Below are 27,764 nucleotides of genomic sequence, written 5' to 3'. Positions count from 1 at the left end.
TAGGAGCGTTTCTCGATATATTTTAAAAAGTGCAGTTTTGATGCCTGAAAATGTCCATTCTGTTATGAAGTGTTTGGGAACTGACCGGCGTTGCCTTTGTGTCACACACAAAGTCGTTGATACGCCATCAAGTATCGAGATAATTATTTGGTGTTAGAAATTCCCGTGTTATGTATGTGCACATAAGAGTTTTGGTTAAAAAAAGACGTATTATTTCGTTTTTAGTGGCAGAATGTAAACATAGTGCATGTTTAGAGACTATTCTCTTTCACGGGGTAGTCAATTTCCCCATCGGTACTTGAACGCATCACCAGTCGCCGACTGCCTTTTGCATTGTGAACGTGGATTTCCTCCCACAGCGACGTTTTGTCTTCCTCCACTTACGTGAGCCGACAACCGAGACGAGGAGCCGCACACGCTCCAGGTGAAAGCCCCACAAACCGTCTCACGGACTCGGCTACCGGGTAAGACATTCCCTTCCTCCCCTCCATTCTTTTCCCACCACTCCTCTCTTCTTTATCGAAATGCACCTTACAGACGGACTCGACTTCGGCCAGACGTAAGCGACGCTCGTCCATTTTGGAGTTAAATTTAAAAGGAAAATGGAGGATATATTTGTGTTTTGGTGGGTTAGTTCCCCTTAATGACAACTGAAACGCGAGGTAGAAAAAGAGAGAATTTCTGAAAAGGTAACACACCCCGGCTTTGGTCTCCCATGGCTACCGCAAGCCGAACGGGGTGTGAGCCAGACGTGGCCGCTCATGTGTCGCCTTTTTTAGGGCACATTTTTGTCAGTAATCATCGAAACCTCTCTTGCAAACAAACACAACGAAAGAGGGTGACCTACGAGTGGTGAAACTCTTCAAATGTTCTCTTGGATTTATTTGAAATTTTACCTATTTCTCCATGACAGGCCCGGGGACATGGAGACGAAGGTAGCCGGGACGAGCGTGCCTTGAGCGGCATGCCGCTGTGAGGAGCCTCCCCCCTTTTCCATCGCCTCACTCAGCACTCCTCCAAGTGCAAACACAACATGACTGTTTTCAAGCAAGAGAACGTCGAGGAGTTTTATGAGATTGGAGCTGAACTGGGCAGGTGAGTTGCACTTTTATTCCAAGGTCAGGAAAAAAATAACTTTGCAACGGTCATGCAAAAGGAATGATAAAATCCATCCATCCATCATCTGCACCGCTTATCCTCAGTAGGGTCGCGGGGGTGCTGGAGCCTATCCCAGCCATCCTTGGGCAGTAGGCAGGGAACTCCCTGAACTGGTTGCCAGCCAGTCGCTGGGCACGCAGAGACAGACAACTTACTCGCCCATTCACACCTAGGGACAATTTGAACCGGCCAATAAACCTGACATGCATGTTTTTTGAATGTGGGTGGAACCTGGAGTGCCCGGAGGAAACCCACGCAGGCACGGGGAGAACATGCAAACTCCACACAGGAGGTTCCATCTCATGACTATAGAACTGTGCCGCACATGCGCTAACCACTGCGCCGCCGTGCTGCCCTGATGAGATACAAGTGTCTTAAAAAATGGGTTCACCGTTCTCGGATCCCTTAACAGCCACTGGGCACCACTTTACAGTGGTGTCTTGGGCAAGTAAAGCCTGGCAATGCCCAGCCCTTTCCAGGGCAGTTTTTTTTGTTGTTTATTTGTTCCCTCACATTAAATGGTTAATACTGGTTTCCACGGTTACCAGTTTTAGGAAAAAACCTTCTGATCAGATACAGCACCTTTTATCATCTGGTTGCCGTCATTTGTTGGTGTAAAACCACCCCGCCCCTCAGATATAAGCAGAGTTGGGTAGAGTAGCCAGAAATTTAACTTGAATAAAATAATTGTTTCTTCAGAATAATATTACTGAAGTAGAAGTAAAAGTAGTCCTACAAAAACCTCAGTTCAGTTCAGTAAAAATAAAAAAGTACTTGACTCAAGTACTGAGTAACTGTAGCAACGTCATACTTATTATTTATTTTTTAAAACAACCAATCGGATCATCAAATTACCAAAGTCCATCCAATAAACAGAAAAATACATTTAATTTAAAAGTAGATTAACTTAATCGACGTACTTTCAAGTGCTTTAGTAAACATTACAACAAAAATGGAATAAATCAAATAAATACATTTAGCACATGCAGCACATTTAAAGCCCCAATTTATCTTTACAGGCTCTGCAAGCAGAACAACAAACTAGCCCATGAATTTGAACAAAGGAGACATTGCATATTGTAGGTGGTGATTAGCACCCTGTTTAAGGGGAACTTGCTTTTGATGTGAGGCCAGGGGTGCTCCTCCTCTTCTATGTTTTCATAGTCGGTATTACTAAGCGACATTTTTGATCTGTTTCATCCATAAACAAAATTTCCTCTGCTGAAGTTGAATATGGTCACGTGACGAGGCTGCTACATTTGATTGGTTAAACATGGTAGAGCCTGGCGGAGTTCTGCGTCAAAGTAAATTCGCCGTAGCGGAGACAAAGAGACGCGTACTTACATGGAGGGGATTTATTAAGTAACGAAATAACGACTTCAATGTTTCCTAATGTAGCAAAGTAAAAGTACAGTTTTTTCTTCACAAAGTTACTCAAGTAAAAGTAATAGAATAGGGGTTTTGGGGTTTTTAAGGGTTATTGATCTATCTTCGTTATTCATTATCCATTATCCGTTATCGGTCAGTTCATAATACGCTACAAAGCCTAGGAGCCGGGACACTTACTCTCAGCCAAAAGGCCAAGCTAAGGTCCTAGCCCTAAAGCCTTGCTGCGATCATTGCGAATGCACCGTTCCCGGAGGTACTGCAATACCGGGCCGATGCGTGGAGTGGACAGAGCAAGCTCAAGGCCAAGCTAAGGACCTAGCATCAAAGCCAGGGATTTAAAAATAAGTTCAAAACTTACTAAAGTAAATATAACTGAGTCAATGTACTCCATTACTACCCATCTCTGGATATAAGATGTACTATAGTGTAACACAGGAGTGGGTAAATTTGGCCAAAGGGCCAGGAGGAAAAACAATATTGTTTTTTGTTTTTGTTTTGTATCTATCAATACAGTCTTAAATCCGATACTCTGGCAATGCATGAGGGAAAATGAGAATGTAGGCCTAACCAATTTTTCTTTTTCAAAAGATGTATGTGTTGTTTTCGGGGGTGGGTTATTTTTTTGGGTTAAAGTATTTTGCCCATGGGTCATGTCATGTTTCGTAGCCCTTAACCACAGGCCGTTGAATCGTCAATAAACAAACCTGTCGTACGATGTCACCAGGTACAGAAATACCTCATGCCACACATCATTGGAAAGCTTAACATTTTGATTCAAGATATGCTCATCAAAGAAACATCACAATCAGTCTGAAACAAGATACCTGAAAATGAAGATACCTTAGTGTCAATGAAACTGTTCAAACCAAAAAACCTTAAAGGGGTCGCATAGGAGAAAAACAAAAATATTTATTTTTATTTTTTGTATCAACAGGTTCAGTCTTGAATCCGATACCACGGAAATACATGAGGAAAAAAAGATCATGTAGGCCCATCCAATTTTTCTATTTCAAAAAGACGAGTTTTCACAATTTTTTCACATTTCATTTAGGCCAAAATAACAAGAAATAGAGACGAGTCTTTTTAGAATGGTAGCCACAATATGAATTTATGAATAAACAAACATACGGGAATTTACATGTTACATACTTTTTTTATATAAATAAACCATTTAATTATAAATAAACCAACTCGGGTGCCGAGGTGCTTAACTTGTTTGGGTATTTGGGCATTTAGGTTGGCCATGGTCCCCAAAGATTTTTGTGTGTGTTTTTTGCTACTTTTTCCCTTTTTTATTTTCTTTGTTTTTGTGTATGCGTTTGTCTTGCTGTCGGTCACCCCTCTCGAGGGATATGACCAGGGTAGATCGATATGAACATCTCAGAATTGAATCAAAGTCATTATTTATGTCCGTTTTAAAGCACTAAAATGCCATAAGCAAGCTCAGAAGTTTTTTTCTCATTAGATTTGATAAATACCTTGACAATTAAAATAAATACACAGTAAAATGGTAAGTAAAGAAAAATGTAGCTCGCTATTTGAATGTTGGGGACACTAAAAATGAGAATGGAACCAAATTTACACATTTTTATTTATTGTAGTCTTTTTTTCACAATTTTAAATAATATAATAATAATAATAATTTCCTTGTATTGTCATTCTGTGTAACAATGTACACAGAACGAAATGTCGATTGCACCTGACCCGTTGTAGCGAGCCGATGCAGCCGCAGCCAACAGAGGGCGCCGCCGACCACTTTTTAAGTCTTAGGAATGACTCGGCCGGGGCGCGAACCACCGACCTCCCAGTCTCAAAGCGGGCGCCTTACCATCTAGGCTACTGAGCTGGTTATGTCATTATAATTTTTACATATGGATTTGGTGGGCTAGATGTAAAATCTTGACTGGCTACAGCTTACCCACCCCTGGCATAACACAAGCGATCTGTTTACATGTATGCATTACTTAGCACGCGCATTTCCTGTCATCTGGGATATTTTCAAGCCGGAGCGCACTCTAGGACTTGTAGTGCAAAGACGAATAATGCACGCCAACTACAGCTTACTGCTAAGAAAGCCTCATGTGCATTGGTTGATTTATCCGGGATATTTCTGTTTTATTTGTATTTTTTATTTTCTCGCAAAAAATGTTACAGTCTACAGCTGTCCACATGTAGTGTAAGTCTACGCTTCTGGAAAGCAAACCTTATATAAAAGACTGAATGCAGCAATGAAGCACAGTTTTGAGCAACAGTAAGCTGTCATGGTACTTAGTTGATTATTGAGAGTAATGTGAAAAAAATAGTCCTTTAATCAAAGTAGAAAAGTTAAATGCGGAAACACCATCCTTTTTTTGGTCATGTTTCTCATGCTTGTCCCCCTGATCAGATTGCTTGCGTAGGTATGGAATTATTTGTTTGGCCCTAGTCATGTAAGCGAGTCATTCTGATGGCTCCAATCAGCTCCAAGGAAACAGGGGGCAGTTGGTTCGAGTTGACTTTAAGTGAAACCGACTTTTGGCAATGTATGCAATAATCCGCAGAACTAATCAATAAAAACAATTTTGCCAAAGACGAGCAAAGGAACATTATTAGATAAGTGTAAAAATACTTTTTTGTATAACAGCACTGATGGTGTTGAAAACTCCTTTCATTGTCCCATAGAGGACATCTTTGTTATGGTTACACTTTTTATTTCAAATATACTTACAAGTACTCCAAGGCATTCCGGGGACTTGATTACACCTTTGTACTTCTTGCTCCATTTTTCAAGATGTTTTGCAAATCTAAATGTACTCGTTTCACTACTACCTGCAACTTTATCCCGCGATTTCCAAATTCAATATCAGAATCACGGAAACGAAGCAAAGTGCATGCAAAATCTTGCGTGATTGATGAAATTTTTTGTTGAACAAAAAAATGTCCACTTACGGTAGGCAAAAAAATGTATACATTTCTGGAAATCTGTTTAAAATGGATATTATTCTTATTGGTTGACCAGCATGTGCTCATTCTGTCCGGTTTAACCTAAAATTAAAAGGGACATTCATAACAAAAAATCTTTTGAAAGCCATTATTAAATTCAGTGTCTGAAAAAACGTCTGCCCGGACGCCCAGGGCGTTCATCTTTTACGTCGGACGTACAACTTTTCAAAACGACTCCGCCCGGGTGGCCGACAAATTTCCCAAGGGAAAAAAAAAGTTTTTTCTCTTCAAATCAAACGTTTGCTTTATTCCAATTTCCAAATCTTCTTTCGGTTTGGAAATTTAGGAATTTCGGTTTATTTGGCAATTTGCATACTCAGCAGACAATCACAAAACTGCATCGAATAACTTCGTGCTTCCGGACTTTCCTGAGCGTTATAATGTCGTGCATTTGCATATCGTTTTTCCAAAGTAGACGCACACAGAACACAAGAAAATGGATAAGGGGTTAGGAATCAAGCCAAAACCTCAGCCCCAGAAGAAAGATTCAAAAGAAGCGAACAAAATTTATGACGCTACAAAACGTAAACATACATTAAAAGCATCGTGGAAAGAGGAGTTCACGTGGCTTGTAGCAGACGACGCAACGCAAACATTGCATGAATGAAGATGAGTAAATACAGGTACATACAGATGACAGATGAAAAACAGCGATGTCATATACATGCAATGAATATTATAAGTAGATTTATAATAAACGTAAGTGTGAAGCACATAGTGAAGCGCTTTGGGAGGTCTTCAGTGACTTGAAAAGCGCTATATAAATGCATTTACATTTACATTTGCATTTAAAGTCTTGTCCTGTTATATATTCTGATTATCCATCCTTAATACTTTGCAACAATGGGTTTTTTTGCGATTAGTCGTCTTATTGTTTTTCAAGTTCTGAAAAATGGGGCATGCAACTTTACCGGTGTCCGGTAACTTTTTGTCATGAGTTTCAGACACTGCATTATTTCAGGAAATTTTCATGTAAAAATCTTAAAAATCTTAAAATATTAAGATGGCTACATGCTAAAATCTGTTGGATAAAAAACACAGCGAGAAGAGTTTTTTTCTGTAAAATATCAACAAACATTTGCATAATTTAGTTTCATAATTAAAAATATTGGGCTGTAAGTGTAAAAGAGACACACTTAGCTAAATCAACCATTTGTCAGTTATCTAAAATACTTTTAAAACCTCACTGTTTGTAAAATTGCTTTTCTGGTGAGGATTAAGATGTTACTAGTACATAAACCTTAATCTGCCTGTAAAGGATATCATAAATGGCGTGTTTGAGTCAAAGGTGGTGGATAACCAATGTTCACATGCACCCACTGACCTACATTCAACCCCCTTCCACCCGGCTGGCATGACTGGGTTGTGGGGCCAAGTGTGCGTGGCAAACCTGCCACTCATCCTCCCCCACTATCACGCACTACTTACCCATTTCTAAGTTGTATATGTGATCATTTAGCAGACTAAACGTGAGTACTGTGGTGAGGAGAATATCATCCGTATGCAAAGCTGACTACTGTTAAAAACTTTGCAGGACTACATTAGAATCAAGTATTGTAAAGTGCTTTAATGCAAATGCTAGGTTTTTTAGCATGCATGCTTGAGGCCGAAGGGACCTATAGTATTTTGTTTTGATGAAACATGTTCATGATTCAGTGTAAGGAATATTTTTAAACCACTTAAATAGGAGCAGGGTATTCAGCGTCATGAAGTGTTTTAAAGTAGATTATTTTACTCTCCTGCATGTCTTGAAGATCAAACCTGTTATGTCACTGAACCAAATGTTAACAATTCATCTGTTAAAAATGTCATGCGCATCATAATTGTGCTCGAGCTGCTGATGTTGCTTTGTTTACAAGAAACTCAATGTCAGCATTTGACATATCCACCTATATACGGGTATACCAGGTATTGTCCAGCTTTATGAAGTAGCCCATTTTTATATTGTTTCACTTCAAGACATACCAAGGATCATACCTGGCTGTCATTTTATACTCTAACTAGTCAAGTCAAGTCATGTTTATTTGTATAGCCCTTAATCACAAAGAGTCTCAAAGGGCTGCACAGACCACAGACTATTATTACACCATCCCCCTGATCTAAAACCTGCATGAAGGCAAGGAAAAACTCAAAAACATCAACAAAAAGTCATTGTGCTCTAGTACATTCTCACACGAACACATTTTAAAAAGACAGCATCAAGCTTTATGTCTATGGCGTTATGTTGATTCTTTAAATTTTAGCAAGCAATCATTTGGAATAATAATACAAAATCCTGAATTTGCCTGTTTCTAGAGTGTGACTGGATATGTTCCAACTGTGTTAGTGGGTAAAACACACAATTAGTGTATCTGTGTGTACTGTATACATCCCTTTGTTGTCGATTAGAACAGTGTGCAAAGGTGGTGTCTGAGGTCCTTCACCTTGTATGACCTTGTAGTTGTAACACAGTTTTGCATTAGTGGTTGTCAGTATGGATTTTCGATCGATTGTGTCTGGAAGCAGCAGGAGCTCACTCTTAAATTTATTGGCTTTTTAAAAGTGAAATGTAAGAAACTACATTCACACCAGTTCAGAACCTTCAGAAAGAGCTTTTTTTCCATGAACACGCTTCCGGATAGAATTTTGACAGCCTAATTACCTACTATGACAAGCTTTGTAAGGAAAATACAAAAAAAAAGACAAAATATTACGCCATATTTATCCGCATCGAACAAAAATGATTTATTACTTTTCCCGCTGCATTTCCTCCAAATTATGACAATATATAATGTAGGTGTAAAAGTTTCTCATTCTGTTGTCTGCGGCAGGTTTCTTTTTCAATTTAAAGCCCGTTTGAGCAAATTTACCAATTCCAAGTCAGTCAAATTTGGCCCCAATTTGTGACAGATTAACCTAGCGTCGTGCTGACTTGGGGAAGATATACTTGCTCTGTGTATTTAATTTTTTACCAGAACACAATGTGGCTCAATAAGCGTGTGACATGTCATCTGTGTCGGATAACCTTGTCATGAGATCAAGAATCCGCCTAAAAAAACAGCCAAATGTCAATTTTATAAGACTGGAGATGATAGATGGATAAATGAAGCAGCTGCTGTCCCCACACTCCCCTCCACCCAAAATTCTCCATCTATCCTGCTGCCTTCCTCACATTCCACCATTACCACTATCACCTCCCCCTCCTCCTCCTCTTCACAAGTCAATCTTGCGCTTTGTGGAGATTGTGGCGGAATAATCAGGTCGTCATAGCAATTCTGAGGTAATTTAATTTCAAGAGTATATTAAACATAAATTTGCACCTGTACATTTTCCAATCCAGATTAGACCCTTTTTTGTTTTGTAGGGATTTGTAAAATCGCACTAGATAATGGAAAAGCGAGCATCAGATATGATAAACGTCAAATTTAGATATATACCGTATTTTCTGCACTATAAGGCGCTCCTAAAAGCCTTTATTTTTTTCAAAAGATGACCATGCGCCTTATAATACAGTGCGCCTTATTTATGGATCAATATTAAGTCGCAAAGTCTTGCAACTAATCCAAGCAGCCGCCGACTAGATTTTCCCCCAAACGCGAGTAGTCCGTGGTGTATGCTGGGATTTATATACCGGCGTTTCATTGGCTAACCAATGTGTCAATCATCATTTGAATCGATCACTATTGGCTAAAGTTATTCGGAGGTAAAGGGGGCGGATCCTTTTTATCATTTACAGGCTTGTATAGGCTAAGGGGCAAAACAAAGCCTGCAATTGGCCGAAAAAGATGTGTCAATCATCAGTTGAATCGATCACTATTGGCTAAAGTTATTCGGAGGTAAAAAGGGCGGATCCTTCTTATCATATACAGGCTTGTATAGGCTAAAGGGGCAAAACAAAGCCTGCAATAGGCCGAAAAAGATGAATGTGAATAGCAAATGTGGTTGTCTACGGCATAGAGGAAACATGTTTTACCATTCTGTATTTGTAAATATTTTACTCTCCTGGACACTCACGGAAATAAGAGGACCATGGTTGCACAATATTATTGAACACAACGACTTCGGTGAGCTACTCTGGCTATATATTTTCCCAGTATCTTGTTTCAGACTGAACTCGATGTTTCTGTGATAAGCGGTGTAGATAATAGATGGAATGGAGTGTCTATTTTTAAATTAAACTCAATTCCAAGTGTTTATTGTCATATGCACAGTAAAGTTGCGAGCGAAAAAGAAAATAGAAACTAAGGAATGGTTGGCATTTCTTGAATCCCAAGACTTTAACCTTCCAAATGATATTTGGAACGATGCATTTGAGTGACATCGTACGGACACCGCATCTGCACGTGTCTACGACACGTATTTTCTTCTTTGCAAGCTTACGGAATGTTAAGGGGGTAATAAGTTTGACTGAACTATCTGACTGTTTTGTCGACGTTCCCATTGTAGCGCCTTATAATCCGGTGCGTCTTATGTATGTCAAATATAGGACCAAAAACTATTCTTTCGGGGTACGCCCTATAACCTGGTGTGCCTTATAGTGCGGAAATACGGTAATAATAATCATATATATATATCTTTGAGGTGCAATTTAATAGTGAATTGAGGTTTTACCCATTTAACATGGCAACTTGCATTGTTATCATCAATCCATCCATTTGAGATTTCTAACAAATTTTCACTTCTTACCTTTTGAAAATATTTTGGCATTATTTATTATGGAGAGAAAAAGCAAGAACCAAATTGATGTCGGTGGTGGAGATGTAACTATTTGTGACAGTTGGAGTTTAGTCTGTGACCTCGCCGTGACGTTTGCTGGTGTTATGTGTCCCAGATGTGTCTAAAAGCATTCCGGTCTATCCTTGAAGATGCCAATTATTCTGTGACATACTCAGCCCGAAGTAGCACAGATAGCTGAAAGGTCATAAAAATAAAGCGCCATCCAGCTCATAACTCAATGATACTCGAAGGTGACTCACACTGCTACCAGGAATCTGTTGAATATCTATCCATGCTGAATGATGGCAGCGTATCACAACACTGAGGATGGTAATGCAAGCCGATCCAAGCACAAAGACAGCCTTGTTAGCGAAGCCTTTAAAAAAAAAAACAAGAAGCTCTGGAGTTGAAGGACGCATTATTAGCAATTCGCCTCGACCGCACTTTTAAACATTGAAGTATACTTAAGTGAACCCAAGCATGCTTATCCAATCACAAGTCTGCCGTTTGGATTTGAAGCTGCCAATTAATTGTGCGCATTTCCAAAGACCCTTCAAAGTCGTGTAAAAGACAAGTATAAATTATGTGGGATTTCCATTTTTGTTATCATTATACTAGAGCATAGCGACTGGACGTAAAACCAAACACTCTTAACAACCTGTTGCTGTCAGCGTGCCAACACTGAGCTTATGAGAAAATCCTCTCGATATCCGGACAGATGTATGTCTTTTGTTTACACGGTGTTGCTAATCTATCTGTCTCTTCCTTCCTACGAGCAGCCGGCGGTTCCTCTTCTCACTTCTCGATCCCGTTACCACGGTTACCCTTTCCGCCGGTACACAATGGCACGGCGGTTGCGTAACTGTTTTGTGGCCCTCGCGCATTCGCGTACGGGAACGCACACGCCGCCACCGAGTGGGTCGGGAACATTGGGATTCGGCCTCCCACGCCGTTTACTAAATGATAATTGCACGTGGCGGCCACAACCTTAACGTCAGTCTACGCCACATGGTAAATTATCGTATTTTCTGGACTATAAGGCGCACCTAAAAACCCAGATTATTGGCCAGAAATGGGAATTTGAGCTTTATAATTTGGTGCGCCATATATGTGGATAAAGTTAGAGAAAGTTAGAGTTTCCATATCTATACAAATATTGATCAGTTGATACATTTAATCGCTCACCACAAATGCATGACAAGGGGTTCGAACTGGATAACAATAGTCTATCTATCTATCTACCTTGGTCATATCCCTCAAGAGGGGTGATCGACAGCAAGACAAACACATACAATAACAAAGAAAATAAAAAGGGGAAAAATATAGCAAAAAACAAACATTTAATTTAATAATTTTAATTCCATGTGCTTTAGAGTCTGTTGTGACTTGCATATGCTAAAGACTATTTTAACGGCGGTGTACCTTATAGTGAGGAAAATACAGAAGCTTCACCTTGCATTCTGGTAATTAAAAGGGCACAGGACAGAAAAATACTGTCTAACACCAAGACAATCGGACAAAAACTTATATAAAGATGGCAAAAACCAGGGGTGTCAAACAGGTGGCCTGCGGGCCTGATCAGGCCCGCTAAGGGATTAAATCCAGCTCGCGAGACAATGCTCAGAGAAGCGCAGGAGAAAAACAAGCTGCAGGTTGAAATATGTCCACTTGATGTTGCCAAAGCCAGGTGCCTCTCACAAATGCCGTACTTTTATTTATTTCTCTCGCTAGCTCTCTCTTCCTCCCTTTTTCTCTAACGCTCTATTTCTCTCCCTCTCTCTCACTTACTCTCTGTCTTACTCTCCCTCTCTTCCTCCCTTTTTCCCCTCACTCTTTATCTCTCTCTATTTCTCTTTCTCTGTCTCTCTTTTTCTCTTTCTTTGTTCCTTTTTGTCTCTGTGTCTTTTTACCTTCTTCTGCTCTCTCTTTTTGTTCTCTTTTCTCTATTTTTCTCTCTTTCTTGCTTTCCCCTTCTCCTTCTCTCTTTCTTCCCTTATTTCTTTCTCCCCTTCTCTCTTTCTCCCCTTCTATTTGGATTTCACTCTTTCCCCCTCTCTCACTATTTCCACTTTTTATCTTTTGTTTCTCATGCTCTCCCTCTTTTTTTTCTCTTTTGTCTCTTTCTCTCTCTCTCTCTTTCTCCCTTTCTCCATTTCTCTCTTTCTTTGTCCCACCCTCTCTACTTTTCCCTTTTCTTATTTCGTTATCTCTTTTTTTCTTTCTCTAATCTACTAGTCTGGCCCCCGAGAGAATGTTTGTTCTATGGTGTGGCCCCAGAGTTAAAATGAGTGTGACACCCCTGACCTATACCGAAGAAGAAAATTCATAATTGGTAAACACAGAGTCTGTGAACAAATTGGTTTATCATTTGTTCAAAATTCACAGAGTAAATTTTATTTTGCAATGTAAGGAAGTGTTTTTAGTTCTGAAAGGACAAAATAAAAAAGGTTTATAAGTCATTAAGATAAAAATAGTTACCCCAGTAGCATGATTGCCTACAACATTTTAATAAAGTTTTCAGAAAACACAAGAAATCCTATAAATCAGGAAATTTGTCAGTATAATTATGTCTGTTCAACCTTTGCAATTTACAATGACCTAAATTATGATGCATCCACTCAGAAGATTTTTCATTGCTCTTCACTTTATTTGTTGTGTATTTTGTTATACTGAGACAGAGAAAAGTTTAAATCTACTGTTTCTAATTAAATATTCAAAATGGCCATTGTGCACAACATACTTTTTATCTTATATTGACACAGCTGTGGTATTGGCTTTTATCCCGTGACCCGATAAGGAAGTTCAGTGCAAAAAAACAGTAGGAAAAGTTAATGTTCAAACAAATAATCATCTCACGTGGCTGGGCAACGGAATGTTGTCGTTTTTCCTGTTGCTGGCGCTTGTGAAAACGTTGAGAAAGGAGAAGAATAGAATAGAATTGAGTTGTCATTATTGTCACTAATATTAACGTTGTGAAACATTGTATGCAACAAGATTAAACATAGCAGCACTCCAGAGTAAAGATTTTGACGAGAAAACAATTGAAGACTATTTGGATGAATATGCAAAAACACTAATTACAACGTAGTGCTTCAAAAACTGGCAGATGTTATAATAATGATAATGATGCAATAAAAAGAATGGTGCATTGTAACAGTGGTGCAATAACATTTACCAGCAGCAATTAACAAAAACCCAGAAGAGTTGGGATCAAATGTTTGGACCACTGAAGAAAAGAAGCAGATACTTTATGTCCGGCCTTAGCAGACTATAACTTTTGAGTTGTGTAATGATGAGCAATCTGGCAGTCCTTATCGTTATGAAATATTAATGTAAACTTATAGTAAAAAACACTGCAGTGATTTTCTGCATTTATTGCATCTCCAAATAAAAACGTTTTTTGTTAGCCTGAAAGCATTGTTCAGTCACTGCATTATTTAGTGTCTATAAGTACGAAAACAAATAGATAAAAAAAAAAACCAGCAGAAGGTTTTTTTTACGTCTTATGAAACGATGTGGATAAATTATTGAGAAAGACTGCTTACTTTAGTTGTAGAAGATGACAGTGCTAGTCTTTGGGCACAGTATTTTGAACGTCAAAATCATTTACATCATTCTGAGTTCGTCTGCAGTGCATCAGCGTCTCATGCATCATCTCTGCCAACCTTCCTCAATATCTTACTTAACCCTTTTTGAGCATTTCAGCAATTTCTCCTCTTTTGCCACAAACTAGGGTTGAGCAATAATTGCCTCGCTGCTGCTTCCTGTAAAGTATTATTCGACATTGTAGCTCTCGAATGTAATTTGAAAAATAATCTATTAGCCAATTGACAAATAGTCGTAAGTCAAGGTCCCGTTGTCTTGGAATTTTGGAAATGTGGTGTCACTGCACTGTAATAATTTGTGCGCGTGTTTCAGTATTTTGTTCAAGGCTTCATCCACACTGTTTATTTTCAAGGGGAATCCCTACACTCTTGCACAACTCTTGCAATAGACTGGGTGGGACAGTTGGTGTAGAAATAACGAGGGGTGAGTCTTTCCATGCAGACTGAGAACAAACACAGGCGGGGAGGCTGTTTTTCAAGAGGCCTGATAGCAGAAAGCTAGATCAAATGTCCTCACTGCCTTTGTTGTGACTTCAAGTGCCGACAGGCCTTCACGCTTTTTTAGCCTCCTCGACAGAAGAGAGCAGAGACGAAACCAAACGAGATGTGAGAGAAAGGGGTGTGCTGGGAAAAGACCACGGTGCTAGCTGACTCTAGTTGGGTGTGTAGCATGACTTAACATTGCAGAACAGAATTAACTTTTTTTCTCATTAGCTCAGTTAAGCTTTACCCTTGCAATAGAGGTAAGTTAGGGCCTAAAAAATCAATCACGACCCACCCAGGTCCTGGGTACTAAAACCCCAAGCCCGACCAATTAACTTGACTTGCAGGAGCAAACTTCATATTCCATTTGTGAGGACTCTGGAGGAGAGGTGATTTTTGATAACAAATTAAAGCCTGTTTTTAATTTTTTTTAAATCAAAGTTAACCAAGAATGTATAAACATTTACATATTTTTTATATCTGTGTCTGCTGAGGTTACATTACTGACAATTTTTCATCATTGACAGATTTTTTGAAGAGTTGAAAGGAAAAATTTTAAGGCAGTCCGTCATGTTAGCGGGTTAAAGAAATTGAGTCATAAACTACAGGAGTAGTGCGTCCTTTAGAATCTAGCGCAACACTTTAAGAGAGAAAAAAAAGAACAATGACTGGTGGATAATAGACAGAGACAGGTGGAGTTTAGTCCAGTATGTGTTGTGATGAGGCAGACGATGGTCTTTTGTGGCCAAGTCTTTTGTTTTATTATACATTTGGTATACTTTTTCATCCATCCATCCATCCATTTTCTGGACCGCTTATCCTCAGTAAGGTCGAGGGGTGCTGAAGCCCATCACAGCCCTCTTCGGGGAGTGGGCAGGGGACAACGTGAACTTAGTGTCAGCCAGTCACAGGGTACACGGAGACGTACAAACATTCACATGCTCATTCATTTGTAGGGATGATTTGAAACGAATTGCCTGGAGGAGACCCATGCAGGCACAGGGAAAACATGCAAACCCCACACAGGAAGGCAGGTAGCTGGATTTGAGCCAGGGACTTCTGATGGTGCTGCCAGTATAATCTTTGACATATACATATGTGTGTATGTGTTTTTTTAAAAGTCCGCAAGAGAGAATCTTGACCCAACCCGAATGTAATGATTGACTGTTAAGCCCGACATAGGCCGAAACTTTGGTCTGGCTTGGGCTTAAAATCTTACCTTTAACTTTCCTGTCCTCCCGCTACTTATTTTTAATAATTAACATTCAATCATATAAACTAGGGTTGTTTCAATCTATTCTTGGGATGACCAGTCCCAAATTGAATTTTCACAAATTATTATGAAGGAATAGGATGATTTGCTATGTATTTCTATTACATGTTTATACCTGTGGTCTTTTGTGTCTGTCGCTGAAATCTCAGTTGTGGTACATAAAATCAAAGATCACGAATTCATTGCCAAAGTGGGGGTGAATAACTTTGTTTAACCAAAACAGTAGCACCATAGGCAAAATTTTCAGCCCTACCATATTATCTGTACTTAGTCTTAATGGGCTCCATCAACAAATATAATCCTCCAGGGGCTCCACATCCACATCCTCGACAATGAACTGCCATCAACGTATTTTTTTCAGTAATCTTTATCCCTCATCTTAACCTTATTTAGCTAAACATTATAGGTAATGTAACGAATAACCCAAAAGCCCGACCTTATGAGCTTTCCCTTATCTCCATCGTCAATGCACCAGGATTAAATATCGAAACACCAGTATTAAACATTAATTGAGCAGAAGGAAGTAGCAGTAAAATCCCATCAAGTATCCATACTCCACTATCAACTATTGATGCCTTCTGCGGCACTTTTCACGGTTTGTGATATAAAAAAAAAAGAAGAATGAGTGTGTTAAATACCAATTTTCTATCAAATATCAAATCACTGGTATCTAACTACATGTTTGTTATTAAATGTTAATTGTGTTTTCAAATCAAATATAGAAGCCCTATGGTCAAGTAAGGATAGATTAGTGTAACCTATGAGTGCTCTAGTAGAGTCTTTGATACACTTTTTATGCTCCAACATTAATTTTTTACTTCAACTTATTACATAACACGGTATTAAATAGAAATACACCAGTGTCAATGCTACTGTTTCAAAAAGCCGTATTATACATGAGTATTATGAACCTGAAGCCCATTCTCAAATATCAAATTTGTGTCATGACCACGGACAAACATAGAGGCTCTACTATCAAGTAACCGTACATTGGTGTAACCTAATGATGATCTCTTATCAAATATATACCTTGATACACCTTTTTGGTCCAACATAAAATAATCTTACTTATTACATAACTGTAGCCCATTGTCAAATTTTACATTTGTGTGGTGAGTCGTGACCACAGAAAACATGACTGATGTGATACATACTGTATTTATTTTACCCGACAGAGTTTGTCTATCAAATATGTACTGTATCTCCCCGAGTGGAGACACACATAGTAATTGCCGAAGACGCCTCTACTGTGGAAATTAATCATGCCCGTACACAAATGGGAAAACGTTGCTGGTGACTGGCATAATGACTTGCATGGGTTGATCACAATGTTTGTTGTCATCTGTGTGCATTTTTCTGTTTTATTATACATTAGTTATTTTTAAGGCGGCACTGCAGATGAGTGGTTAGCGAGTCTGCAGCACAGTTCTGATGTCATGGGATCAAATCTACCTACCTGCCTTCCTGTGCGGAGTTTGCATGTTCTCCCTGTGCTTGCCTGGGTTTCCTGCAGGCACTCCGGTTTCCTCCACATTCCAAAAAGCATGCGTGTCAGGTTAATTGACGAGTTCAAATTGTCCCTATGTGTGAATGAGCGAGTGGTTGTGTATTTCTGTGTGCCCGCAACCAGTTCAGGGGACCCCCGCGACCCTACTGAGTATAAGCGTTGTAGATGATGGATGGATAGTTATTTTTAAACTCTCAGGACCAGTACATCATGTTCTATTTAATTAAAAATCAGATTTCAAGCCAACAGAACACTTTATTCAGCCGCTAACTTCTCGTTTGCTTTGCTGGCACATGATTCATTTTACTTTCTTTTTTCGGCTATGACGAACATCTATTTGGGCTTTTATGCGTTTTTGCATCCTGTGCCTCACCGGACTCAGTGGACAGGTGGTGTGCCAATGTAGGAATGAAAATGGGGCATGCCTCACAAATGGTTAAAGTGTTGAATCATCTGCCTTGGATAATTTAACATTACAGTCCAGCGGCCCATTTATCTTACAACATCCATCTGTGATATGAAAGAAAAAGCTACAACAGTGTTTGCTCTGTTTTGCGTACTTTATAACAGTAGTCGGCAACCACCGAGCCACAGACTGGTACCGGGCCTTGGCTTGTTTGGTACTAGGACACGCAGAGAAAATGTCGCCTTTAGTTTTTCTTATACCGTGTTTATTTGGAAGCCATGCTTTTTTTTCCACCCCCTCTGAAAAAATGTAAAATTTGGGTGCGCGCAATAATTGCCCTTTTTTTTCACAAGGTTTTACTGTAGCATAACACCGTAATTGAGCAATGATTAATTGGTTGACAAATATCATTCAGCATTGGACGCTATAGAAATCAAACCCAGATAGCAGCAACGAGAGCGCCAAATTCTAACCACTGTGCTACTAGGATTGCAGATGACACAGGAAAGGGCAGTTGATTGCATCTCAAAATCACACTATTTTTACTCATGGTGCCACATTGTACAACATTGTAATAGAGCGTTATGGGAAAGAGGTTAGCCAAAGCAGCATAATACAACGTGGTATCGTGAGTAAAATTACTGTGATGATTAGATAAAATCTAATGCCTTTACCGAATCTAGATACCTCGTGGACTATTGATTGCACAGTGGATCTGGGCTTGTTGTCATTATAATGTTATCATTATCCCAGGCTGTGAGAAAATAGTCGGACATTAAACCGGTCCGTGGTACAAAAAAAGTTGTCGGCCACTGCCTTATAATGTTATCCATATTTGCTAGGATTGTTGTTTTATTGAAGCAATACCATTTTTATTTATGCTGCAGCATATATTGGAAACAGGACAACTGTATTTCAGCATTATAGATCTCAATTCTCCTCCGTTCCGTCCTGTCAGCGGTCAGTTTGCGGTGGTAAGGAGATGTCGTCACCGGAGCACGGGCGCCGAGTATGCCGCCAAGTTTATCAAAAAGCGGCGCAGCAAGTCCAGCCGGCATGGCGTCACGCGGGAGGACATCGAACGCGAGGTGGACATCCTTAAGGGGATCCAGCACACCAACATCATCACGTTACACGAGGTCTTTGAGAACAAGGCTGACGTCATCCTCATCCTGGAGCTGTGAGTTTGGCATTTTGTCATTTGACCAAAAATAAAATAAATTAAACCGTAAAGGAAAAAACTGTTTTTAACTAAACATTAAGTAACTATAGAAAACATTTCCGAGAAACTTAAAATTGACTAGGTATTCAATAAACAATATTAAAATATTTGACTATCAAATATTTTAATCGATTGACCAGATAAAGTAAATTCCTGAACGTGATTCATAATTAACACAAAAAACATCTATTCCTCCCCGCGACCCTACTGAGAATAAGCGGTGCAGCTAATGAGATGAAATGAGACATCTATTCCTTGTTTAGTTTGAGGAGCCGTATGGAATTTCTTACTTTTTTTTTTACTCACTGCCACCATGTGTGGCTAGTGTCATCAATGCAGCCTCAATCAGCTCATTCATGTTGATTGTATCTGCATTTCGTCGACACACTTTTATTAACTCTTCTTTCTTTTATCTGTCTTGGTGTTTGGGTTAGTGTTTGAAGCAGGCCTGTTCTTACTTTCACCATTTTCATGCTACAATAACAAATTGAAACAAAAAAAAACCCCCGCTGGGTCACTCTCCAGCGCTGTCCCCCACCTCCAATTTTTCCCACCTCATGTGTTCCGCCCTGAAAAGCTTTGTTAAAAGTGTGATAAAAGAAGATGAGCACATTCGAAAATCAAGCATAAGGGCTCTTTGAACTCAGTTGGGCATTACAAACACATATGTACTTGATAAATAAAATACTTTATTTACATTTAACTTTTTTAAGGACAACTCAAACAACGTACCCCACCTGAATGTTTCGTTCGATAACGTGAGAAAAGAGACTTATTTTATAGTTATTTACCAAAGTAAAAGGAAAAAAAAGATATTAAATGTGATTTAATAGTCTGTATGAATAAAATACAACTACATTTTTTCCATTTTTGTTTTAATACCAATGTAATGTGTTCATTGTATTATTTCAATTCATTATAAATATATTCATTTTTCTGAAATTTTTATGTGATAATCGATTAGTTGTCACCTCTCTGAAATACAACAACTTATGAAAAAATATTCATTCATTTTGCTGCTGTATAGTACTGTGAATACATTGTTATTCAATTGGTAATTCCTTCTTTTTTTTTGCCTTGTTTCCTTTTTCTCTACTGGCATTTGTTTACAGCAATTGTGGTTAGTCTGTTTAACAGGAGCAAACTTAAACAAGCTAATTTGTCTTTACATGAAATATTATCCCCATAACAAAACCAAATCCAACACAAAACATAAACCATATAATGACAAAGTAACTTTAGGCCTGCATCTTCCAGCTGCACCGGCTAGGCTACATTCCACAACAATAACTCTGGCTCAGTTACACCACTCAGGAAAATCTATACATTTTTAACACTTTCAGTTTCTCTCCTTTTGCTTTGTCAGTGGTCTTGTGGACAAACGATCATTTGTGAAATTAAAACAAACCAAAAAACAAACAATCCAAAATGCAACAATTAAACTGTTGATGTTATATTTACTGGTACTCTATTAATGTGTTTGATGGGAGGGGCTCCCTATAACCAACTTTGACTGCACTCTAATGCACCTGCGTGATCAGATTAGTGGCTCTTGGCTCCATTAAAAACAGATTTATAGATTTGTCATTATCCTTTCTAGTGTGGCCGGAGGGGAGCTTTTTGACTTCCTGGCGGAGAAAGAATCGTTAAGCGAGGAGGAGGCCACGCAGTTCCTCAAGCAGATTTTAGATGGAGTTTTCTACCTGCACTCCAAACATATCGCTCACTTTGACCTCAAGGTAACAGAACAGTACTCAGATCACCTTTCAGTTTAAATGACACTCTTTTAGGGAAAACATTTTCACAACCACATTCGTCCAAATATATTTAAGATACCATTATTATTACACTCTTATTAAACTACTTTTTGTTGTATTTCATTTTATTTTTTCAGACTTTTATTTTATTTTATGCATGTTAACTTATTTTCTTTATGAATTATAATTCTACAAATTATTTTTAAATATTTTAAGTTGCCACTTATTTTCCTATGACATTTTTTATTTTTCTGTTATATTTTAAATTTCGGTTATCTAAATAAACATCTTTCAATAACCTTTTTTTCAATACAATACAATTTTAAAGTAACAGAAATGAAATCTCGGGAAAATAGACATTGTAGGAATAATTTCAATTTTTTTTGTCATTTTTATAACGGTCATTCCCTCTTATTCATTACATGGTATAAAATGTGATACTTTATTCTCTTATAACAATACTATATTGTTTTGAGTTTTTTTACCCCCTGGTTTTGTTTACTTATTAATAAAGATCGAACAGCTATCTATCAATTAAAAAATCACGACACGATTTACTACTTATTTTAACAATTCTTTTAAAAAGCAAACAGCTTACAGGTTAGGTACGAGTGCTTGTAATCCTTGGAAATGCTTGTATTTTAATTTTGTGCGTTCAAAGACTGCAACGTGCTTATATTTTGAGTGAATTGCTTGTAAACGGTTTAAATTGTTTCCATGTTTATCAACAAGTCTGCTTAAAAATGACGCAGACCGTACTCCCTGGTGGCTTCGCTTCACTATTGCATTTCTTCATCCCTCGGCATTAACTACCGCCGGCATTAGTTTGTATGTCATTGTCCTATAAAGCGTCAGCGCCCCATATAGGTCGCGCTCAGGAAGACAGGTGCATGCTTCTCCTAACAGGGCGCTATGAAATGTGTATTAGTGCAAAGATTACATATCAGTTATCGACATACTATGGACCATGCAAAAATTTAGGGGTAGAGTTTTCCAGTGGTAAATTTAAATGGGAAGAACTTGTCAAAACTAAAAATGTAGGTTACATATTACTTTGTTTCTACCCAACACCTATATGGGGAGGGATTTGGCCGAAAAGCGATTATATTTGCGATCTACCAGGATCTAAAAATCATGTCTTGATAAATTCACACACAAGATAATTGTAAAAATCGCATATGTATATCAATTAGAAGTGTTTTAACACTAGAATTTATTTATTTTGACCTTACATAACTTGAGTTTTATTCTCCAGATTTTTTCAAATTTTTGTTTAATCTGTGCTTTTTGTTTTGTGTGTGGTGACTGGAGCTGAGCTTATTGTGTTGTGTCTGCTGTATTTACAGCCAGAGAACATCATGCTGCTGAACCGCTCCGTGCCTCACCCGCGCATCAAGCTCATAGACTTTGGTCTGGCGCACAAGATCGATTTTGGCAACGATTTTAAAAACATTTTTGGAACTCCGGAATTTGTTGGTCAGTACAGTTGCTAGTAACTACCTGCCACCACATGAATCAATGATAGATAGCAATAATAATGAACTAATACTGACATTTTTTGTTGTAATTGCAACGCATTTCTGACTGAACTGTCATTGAAATGACAGAGCTGTGACCTTTAGATAGATGCAAAAATGAACGCATTTTATATTTGCAGCTCCTGAGGTGGTAAACTATGAACCTTTGGGCCTGGAGGCAGACATGTGGTACGTTTAGCAAACAAAAACTCACAAACATTCAATAACTGCACCTAATTCAACATTTATGAAATCCTAAGTAAGTTTTTGCTTCGTCTCTCCGCAGGAGTGTTGGTGTGATAACCTACATTCTGTAAGTAGTGCTCACATGTGGACACAACTTTTGACTAATTTCACATATAAATATGTTTTCAGAAGCATTGTCCCCGAGTGCCCCAACGTAAAAATGCGTTGTTCTGCTTTGTTATCTTTAAATATTATAAGGGGTTTGGTGCAACACATCCAGGAGCCCCCACTTTCTAGTGTTTCTTCCTATATCCAGTGATTAAAGTGTGTAACATTGTATGCGGGGTTATATGACGAGTATAGGTGCTGTGAAGCAGTGTGGTCAGAGTACCAAAGATATGGATAAGTACAGATAACGCTTTAACAGAACTTGTTTTCCCTCTAAAAAAGAAGACTTGGTCCTTTAGTCATCGTCCGGACAGGGAGGGATAACGTTTCGTGCACTTCTGCAGGAACGCAATCGCCAAGGTGACCAAAATTGTGTTGCCCATGTCACCGGAATTATCCGGGACTGAAAAGTTCTTGCTAAGTTCATTAATCAATTCAGTGTTCTTGCAATAAAATGTTATTTTGCAAGCTAAGTGCCATTTGGTTAATAGAAAGTATTGTTTAAATATTGGAGGTATCACAAATACAAAAAAACTGAAGTGAAGCATTTCCTCACCAAAAACTTTTTGGGAAGTTAGTATTTTCTAGAAACTTAGCGATGTTAAGCTGTTGTTTACTAAACAATGGTAACATACTTGTTTTTTATTTAAATATGAAGGTTATAGCTTTCTTTTCATTTGCCCTAAGTCTATATAGTTGGACCAAAATTTTCTTTGGGCTTTCAAAGATAAGTCAAAATGGCAAAAATTGGCTGGCGCCGCTTCTTCCCATTTGAAGCGTCTGGCATTGAATGAATTTTGCAAAAATGTCCACAATATCGCAAGCATTTTTCCCAAATGATCAATAAAATTACAAGAGCATTGTATTATTGATGTGATAAAAACCTAAAAAAACTAGTTTAAAGCACAGGTATTCAATACAGTATAGCAGCAAAAAATATATACATTGTATGTGTAGATTTTGTCTCTTCTCGTTCAAGTAGTACATTGTTTATGTTTGAGCAATGTTTCAGTTGAATTGTCCATTTTGAGGTTGGCTTGACTTCAAGCGAATGAGTGCCTCCATGTCTGCTGCAGCTGTCTTGCTAGCAGGCTGCGTCTGTTACTGACGAGCTGGAGTGCTTTCATGCATGCCAAAGTGATAACTTCATCACTTTCAGTGTTTTTACATTTTCAAAGAAGGAAAAAAAAAAGTTTTGGGCAAGATGTACATTGTGCTGAAACTTATAGGGCCAGGGTGCGGTATAATACATGCATAGTAAATACACACTCAAAACAATGTTCACGAGGAAGTGTACAATAATCAGTGTTTTTGTGATTAATGGGGACCAGAAACCTCCCTGCAAACCCAACACACACATATACAACCTGTCTGTTTAGAACACAATGCATGACAAGTTGATATCATCCATCCATCCAGTATATTCACCGCTTGTCCTCAGTAGGGTCCCGGGGGATGCAGGGAACATCCTGAACTGGTTGCCAGCCAGTCGCAGGGCACACAGAGACAGATAACTCACTCGCTCATTCACACCTAGGGACAATTTGCACCGGCCAATTAACCTGACAGGCATGTTTTTTGGGAATGTGGGAGGAAACCCGAGTGCTCGGGGGAAACCCATGCAAGCACGGGGAGAACATGTTAACTCCACACAGGAAGGTTCGATCTCATGACCTCAGAACTGTGCTGCACACACGCTAACCACTGCTCCGCCGTGCTGTCAAGTTGATATCAATGACAGTCAATATAATTCAAAATCTGCAAAGCAGTGAACCAGGGATAACCAAAGCACAAAATAGCGAGGGATTACTATATTGCATTAATTTTAAGGTAGATTTTGCAGGGACTAAGTACTTAATGCCTTTGTATTTGTTTGATTATCTACATGTGTTGCTATATTATTTTTGCTCAAAGGGGAAATGCAGGAGTTTACAATTGCCTGTTGTTTTGCATTTCGTGTTAAAATAAACTACTATACTTTAAAAAGTTCATAAACAAAAGTGACGGTACATCCCTTGATAAAATACACACGCATTAGGGTGGTCCTTTTTTTTCGACTTTTAAAATTTCATGCTCTGACCCCTTGAATATGTTCCAATATATACAAAACGTAATTAGGCAAAGTTTCATCAAAATCAAAGGATATTTAGAGGTCGCTCAAGGCCTCTGAAATTTTGGTATGAAAAATAAGGATTTTTCGCACATTATATCAGACCTAGTGTACAAAGTTACTTGTAACTTTTCTTGTGTTACAATTATAAGCAATGGACTGAAATTGGATGTTCTAAAACGCCGTACACATAGGGTTAAGATTTCCGTTTTTTCTCGAAAATTGCCAAAATTTTACCATTTTGGGAAATTTCAAAGTCGTTGAGCTACCTCTAAATATTATCCAAATTGTTCAAAATTGCACACAGTGTGTTTTTATCGATATAAGAACATATGCGGGGGGTCAGAGCCCAATATTTCAAAAAAAAAAATTTCGACCCCCATTAAGGACCACCCTAACACGCATACATATTCCTTAACTCCACCTACCATGCAGAGTATTTTTTGAACACAAGAATTACCAGAATTTTTTTTGTCATTTTTTTTGGTCTCATTTAGTGTCTCTTATTTCTTGTACTACTCAAGCATTGTCTTTTAAATGTCATATTTTGCATTGTCTGGTTTCACATGTGCGTTTTTCTTTTCATATACCGTATTAAACTCAAAACCTCGTCCGCTCTTTCTCATGACTTTAATCTTTTTAGTAGAGTAGTTTGACAAGATGGACGAGATCCTTTTAATATGGCTACGGGAGCCCCTTAGCTGATAATCTGTGCTTGAAATTACGCAGTGCGATGTCAAAAACATTACTTTAAAAACACTTTTCAGAGTTGTCTGCCTTTAACGAATTAAGGCCTTACTTTTAGGAACTACATTCCCAATAATGAAAAAACAAGGCGGCTTTGTGATCCCTCCCCCTTCACCCCGATCCCCTATCTCCTAACCCTAGGTCAATACAGTCTTGCAACTTATTCTATGTTTGCAGTTTGTTAACAGATTGCCTTCGCGCATGCAAAAGTGAATTTAAGTAGTCAATGATGAAATAAAATGATCTGCATTTATGTAGCGCTTTTCAAGTCAATAAAGACTTCCCGAAGCGCTTTACAATGTGCTTCACATGATCCATGATCCATTCGCTTGTTTAGGCTGAGCGGCGCTTCGCCTTTCCTGGGCGACAACAAGCAGGAAACGCTAGCCAACGTGTCAGCGGTGAATTACACATTTGACGAAGATTTCTTCAGCGGCACCAGCGTCCTGGCCAAAGATTTCATCGCCAGACTCCTTGTCAAAGACCCCAAGTAAATATACTTTCATTCAAAGTTAAGCACTCTATTCTGTTGGCGTTTCTTTTGTTTTTGTTTTTCTTTACCATTACTCAGGATTTGTACGGTTTCTTGAAATCCTTGAAAATGCTTGAATTTTAATGTGTTTTTAAGGATTGAAAAGTGCTTGAATTGTGGGTGAAGTGCTTGTAAATCTTAAAAATGATGCAGACAATGCTTTGAGATGGCTTCATCTTGACATTGCATTTATTCTTACCTCGTGATTAAGTTTGTATGGCATTGCTCTATGAAGCGTCATCATCCCCTACGGCACGAGTTCATGTTACACCTAAACTGGCCACTTTAAAATGTGTATTAGTGTAAGGAATGGATATCAATTATGGACAATTTTTAGGGGCCATGCAACAAATAAAGGTAGTGTTTCCCAATGGGAAATTGTAATGGGAAGAACTTCCCGCAACTTAAAATGTAAGCTACATATTACCATAATTTTTACCCAACACCTATATGAGGAAAGATTTGTCTGAAAAATTGTCACACACATATTGTTCAGAACCAGAAATATTTCCACGATTCATCAAAATCTAAAACTCATATGTCTTGATGAATGCACACGCAAGATTAATAAGATTTATTAGTGGATTTTCAAAATACCTGATTTGTACCAGATTCATTCTTTTAATGGTACTGACAGATATTGAAAATTTGGCTTTAGAAAACCTTAAAAAGTGCCATGAATCGATGTATGAAACCCCAATTAATGAAACGTTGTCAAACAAAAAATATATTACTCTGTATATATTTTATATTATGCTTGTCGCTTATCATAAAAATTATCCAATCAATCCATTTTTAAAATAACATTGAATGCAGTGGGAATGGAACCAGAGTTACAGCAAATACAGCACCAAATCTTAACAACTGGATGACATATGAAAAGGCATTAGGTTTTATCCCACTATTTTAGTCAGAGTACCAGAGACAAATATTAGACAATGGAGGAAAACGGTAAGTTGTCCTGAAAGATATAAATAAATGCGAAAAAACACCCCTTGGGAAACAACTCTTATGTGTATCTGATGATGAATCAAGGATATGAAATAAATACATTGTAAATTTTAAGTTGTTATTGTGTTCATAGTTTATGTGTTTTTAAATTATTGTAATCATGGCCGCGAATATTTAAGAACGTCTGTCACTTACAATGCTTAGAATAGAATAGATTTTATATTTGTTGTTACACCTGAAATGCACAACTAAATTAAAATTCCTCTCTGTTCCCATGAATAGAAATTGTGTGATGATTAGTTAGAATCTAATGGCTCCATGTATGTCATCTATATCACTGGCGATCCAGTGGTTCAGATTCAGCTCTCTCTTCGCTGTGACCCGGGTTCAAATACTGTTGCATACAAGTTTCCCGCGTTATACACATAATTCATGGACAACTGTAATATGGGCTAAAATAATTCCAGATTTCATTTTGCGAGCAGTAGTCTAAATAATAATAGCAAAAGAATATGAGAAATTAAATCTCACAATTAAAAAAGTGGGTGTGTTTTGTTCCCAGGAAGAGGATGACCATTCAGGACAGCCTTCAGCACCCCTGGATCAAGGTAACCCTTTCGTACACCAGCTCAACAACACACGCATCCAAACATCAATAGTTTTTCAATTGATTTTCTTTTCGCCAGCCCAAAGACACACAACAAGCACTGAGTAGAAAAGAGTCCGCCGTCAACATGGAAAAGTTTAAAAAGTTTGCTGCTAGAAAAAAATGGAAAGTAAGTTTGCAATTTTCTTCATCAGCTAATTTTTTTTTTACCCAGCTTATACAGCACGGATCATCTTCAAAGTTTTCTGTTAGAATGAGCATTCTGAAAACATCAACTATCAGAATCCAGTAAAGACTTGACTCTGTTTTGTGTTTGGTTTCTCCCCCACAGCAATCTGTGCGACTCATCTCCTTGTGCAACCGTCTGTCACGCTCCTTCCTATCCAGAAGCAACATGAGCGTTGCACGCAGTGAAGACACACTGGTAACACGCACATTTCTTAATCAACGTTTACCTTAATTACAGCTG

General features: G+C 38.4%; 1 protein-coding gene across 1 annotated transcript in view; it reads left to right on the top strand.

The window, feature by feature from the left end:
- The first annotated feature begins 303 nt into the window (after window positions 1–303).
- Window positions 304–27,764, top strand: part of dapk1 (death-associated protein kinase 1) — a 49,997-nt gene continuing 22,536 nt past the window's right edge. The window contains exons 1-11 of the mRNA XM_088336596.1: window positions 304–464; window positions 914–1,095; window positions 18,457–18,678; window positions 20,321–20,459; window positions 21,824–21,953; window positions 22,135–22,183; window positions 22,281–22,307; window positions 25,543–25,695; window positions 27,251–27,296; window positions 27,375–27,464; window positions 27,627–27,719. Of these exons, the coding sequence (XP_088192722.1) occupies window positions 1,034–1,095; window positions 18,457–18,678; window positions 20,321–20,459; window positions 21,824–21,953; window positions 22,135–22,183; window positions 22,281–22,307; window positions 25,543–25,695; window positions 27,251–27,296; window positions 27,375–27,464; window positions 27,627–27,719 (1,011 nt within the window). The 5' untranslated portion in view covers window positions 304–464; window positions 914–1,033. The remainder of the gene's footprint in view (window positions 465–913; window positions 1,096–18,456; window positions 18,679–20,320; window positions 20,460–21,823; window positions 21,954–22,134; window positions 22,184–22,280; window positions 22,308–25,542; window positions 25,696–27,250; window positions 27,297–27,374; window positions 27,465–27,626; window positions 27,720–27,764) is intronic.

This window comes from Urocampus carinirostris, chromosome 5 (genome assembly GCF_059441175.1).
Source record: "Urocampus carinirostris isolate Australia breed hairy pipefish chromosome 5, RoL_Ucar_1.0, whole genome shotgun sequence".
Lineage (NCBI taxonomy): Eukaryota > Metazoa > Chordata > Actinopteri > Syngnathiformes > Syngnathidae > Urocampus > Urocampus carinirostris.
This window is presented reverse-complemented; position numbering and strand designations above follow the sequence as displayed.